At 40.8% G+C, this 3,103-nt stretch overlaps 1 protein-coding gene across 3 annotated transcripts in view; it reads right to left on the reverse strand.

Annotated features, from left to right (window-relative positions):
• Positions 1 to 182: 182 nt before the first annotated feature.
• The window catches only part of si:ch73-105b23.6 (fibrillin-3), a 25,552-nt gene continuing 22,631 nt past the window's right edge, over positions 183 to 3,103 (reverse strand). For all 3 annotated transcript variants that reach the window (XM_037973357.1, XM_037973356.1, XM_037973355.1), the window contains one exon: positions 183 to 1,370. In XM_037973357.1, the coding sequence (XP_037829285.1) occupies positions 1,232 to 1,370 (139 nt within the window). In that variant the 3' untranslated portion in view covers positions 183 to 1,231. The remainder of the gene's footprint in view (positions 1,371 to 3,103) is intronic.

A 3,103-nucleotide genomic window follows, 5' to 3' on the forward strand; every position in this document is an offset into this window, starting at 1 on the left:
AAAAAAAAAAAATAAATAAATTTTTTTTACACCAAAATTATTTAAGGGGGCTTGAAAACATTTTAGGGGGGCTGAAGCCCTAGTGACGCCACTGCTAACTAGTGCTACCTTTGTAGAGTACACATACATGAATTTAAGCAACTAAAACAATTAAGTAGGATGTTAGTTAGTTAGTTAGTTAGTTTAAACTTTATTGTCATATTGCATGCACAAGGTGAATACAAAACGAAATTTCGTTGCACACAGCTCAGGACCGTATTTTGAGCTTTCAAAAAATACAGTATAAAAATATGTATATAAATATAGAGAATATAGAGTGAAGGAATGACAGTAAAAGAGTTATAAGTTATAGAGTTAAAAGGCAGATATAATGTGGAGACCAGATTTTTAAGTGCAATACGGTTGGGAGTTCAGCAGTCTGATGGCAAGTGGAAAAAAGCTGTTTCGGAACCTGGATGTCCTGCACCGGATGCTTCGAAACCTCTTTCCAGAGGGCAGCAGGGAGAACCATCCATGGTGTGGGTGAGAAGGGTCTCTGACGATGTTTCGGCCTCGGGACACGTCCATATGTAAACATTCACTTCATTCACACATAAGTGATGGATGGACAGGTGAATGAATGAACAGGTGAATGGATGAACGGATGGACAGGTGAATGTATGAACAGATGAACAGGTGAATGGATGAACAGTTGAATGGATGAACAGATGAATGGATGAACTAATGCAGCTCAGCATTAGTTGATCAGCTGCTTAATGAAACTTGCTGCTGTTTAAATATTCCTCTCACTCTGTTTGCTGGTTGACCTTTTTATTATTGTTGACATGAAAGCAGGATGTTTATTGTTTATTTTACAAGATATTTACATGTGATATTTCCTCGCAGCGTCCGTGTTGACCCACTGATAAACTCCTCTGTAGTAACTAAGTCAGATTTCACCTCAGGTCTTTTTCGGGGGCTGAAGCGTTTGCAGGTTTATGAACATCGAAGCAGATTTGTTTGGATGTTTTGCTGCTGGAATTGAAGATTTTCTGCTGAAGGTTCTACTTTTCCCTAACATGTTCTGCCAGGAGGTTCTGCTGGACTGAAATCTGATGCAAACTGTTGCTGAAGAGGAGAAACACTCGCTGTATCTCTGCTTGTTGGTATAACCAGATAACCGACTTTAGGTCACTCAGATAAAATCACTTGTAGAAAACCTTATAAATAAGAGTCGTGGACTGGTTGTAGACTATCTGTAGCGCTGCCTGGGAGGGATGTAGTCTATGATCCGAGGACTGACGTGGGTCATGTACTGCAGGGAGGGGTCTGAGTAGTTAAAGGGTGGGGGGTTGTGATGCTCCTGGATGTACTCTGGGTGGTGGGGGAGGCTGGAAGGAAACAGGAAATCAGACACATCAACGATCCAGGAAGTGGATATTTTACTGTCCTTTTCAAGAAAAACTCATCAGCCTGCCCTGTAACATCGTTATAACTTACAGACAAAGGACAAAGGGCAAGCATGTATTTGCCTACGACTCTGTGTGTTAGTAAAATATCTCATGACCTATTGGATAGATTTCATGAGATTCTCAGAGAGTAATTATTGAATGAACTTTTAAAAACAGATTAACTTTTGGGTTCAAGATGGCCACCATAGCTACTCGACCTTAGCATCACTAAAATGGCTCTGACTCAGTCAGTTTTACAACTAAAATCTGATGTGGTAGTAGCTGACAGTCATTTCAAACCCAAACTCTGAGAGCTCACGTAATACGATTTACAAGGTTTGACCAGAACATCAGATGATCTGAGTGTAAAACTGCAGCACGAATGGCGGTGGGCGATATGCATTCCTTCAGTGTTTTAATGTCTGCCTTTAGCCGCTCAGGTTCGCCTCTCGGGACTCCAGGTGGTGCCGTCTTTATTCTGCTGTAGGAAAAACCGGCAGCTGTGGAAAACTCATGGAGGCTGCAGCCGAAACATCCAGACTGTTGAAAGATGCTCAGATCTGGAGCGAAATCGGATTAAAGACATGAAACATAAGAAATGGATGGATGGACTCTGTTATTATCGGCCCTGAGGAGGTTGTGTTTTCAGTCGTGTTGCTTGGTTGGTTTGTCTGTTTGCAAGTTTTCTTAAAAACTAAAGAACAGATTTTGATGAAGTTTTTAGGAAATGTTGGGGTTCTCACAAGAGACAGGTGATCCAGATGCCGATCCGGATCGGACTGTTTTCAATGTCCCTGTGGGCTTGGCAGAGGTTTGTGCTCTCTGAGTGCCTCTAGTTGTACTTGTAATTTACATCATATAACATTAACATAAATATAATAATTTATTTCTAATCTATTAATCCATCTGATGTCTTTGTCAACACATAAACGCCCAAACCTGATGCACCATGATGATTCAGTTTATAAAGAACAACTGAACTAAAACACACATCTGCACAGATTAGTTTGATCTTTAGTCTCAATGAATATTGTCTAAAACCTGTTTTAATAAAATGGTAGATTTGGAGCGACTTCATGAAGTGATGGAAACTATAAGGTGTTTTTGCTTTAGATTATAGAATCCATCTTTATTCTTCATTTTCCTCTGTTCAGAAAGAAAACAAAATGGATTTTTTCTCATTATTTTGTTTTTCTCTGTGATCAACACCCCCACCGCTCCATCCTAAGGTCTGCTTCACTGAAAGCAGAAAAACGAGGCCAGTCATCGAGGGGATTACGAGTCTCTGAGGTCCACCAACACCTGGTCCAGATGTCAAACATCTGCACACACACATGCAGTGGCTGAGGACACATGATGTCTTCCAGCCTCATGGACAGATCCTGTGCACTTTAAAGGCCTAGCAGTCTTTGAAGGAATGCACGTCGCCCATCACCGTTTTAGACAAAGATCATCTTCTGAGTTATGGCCTTTTTGGTAAAACCTTGGAAATGAGGTTAAATATGATCTCATGTAATCGGTGAAGATGTCCTGTGATCAGTTAGCGCTCAGAGAGAGTGTTGGGATGAGTCAGGGAACAAGCAGCTGCAGGAAAGTCTTTATGCAACCTGTGAACCAGTGAGGAGATTTAATTCATATCTCACAATTATATTCAGTTGTTGTGACAAAGAGGA

The sequence above is a fragment of the Kryptolebias marmoratus genome, linkage group LG22 (assembly GCF_001649575.2).
Source record: "Kryptolebias marmoratus isolate JLee-2015 linkage group LG22, ASM164957v2, whole genome shotgun sequence".
Classification (NCBI taxonomy): Eukaryota; Metazoa; Chordata; class Actinopteri; order Cyprinodontiformes; family Rivulidae; genus Kryptolebias; species Kryptolebias marmoratus.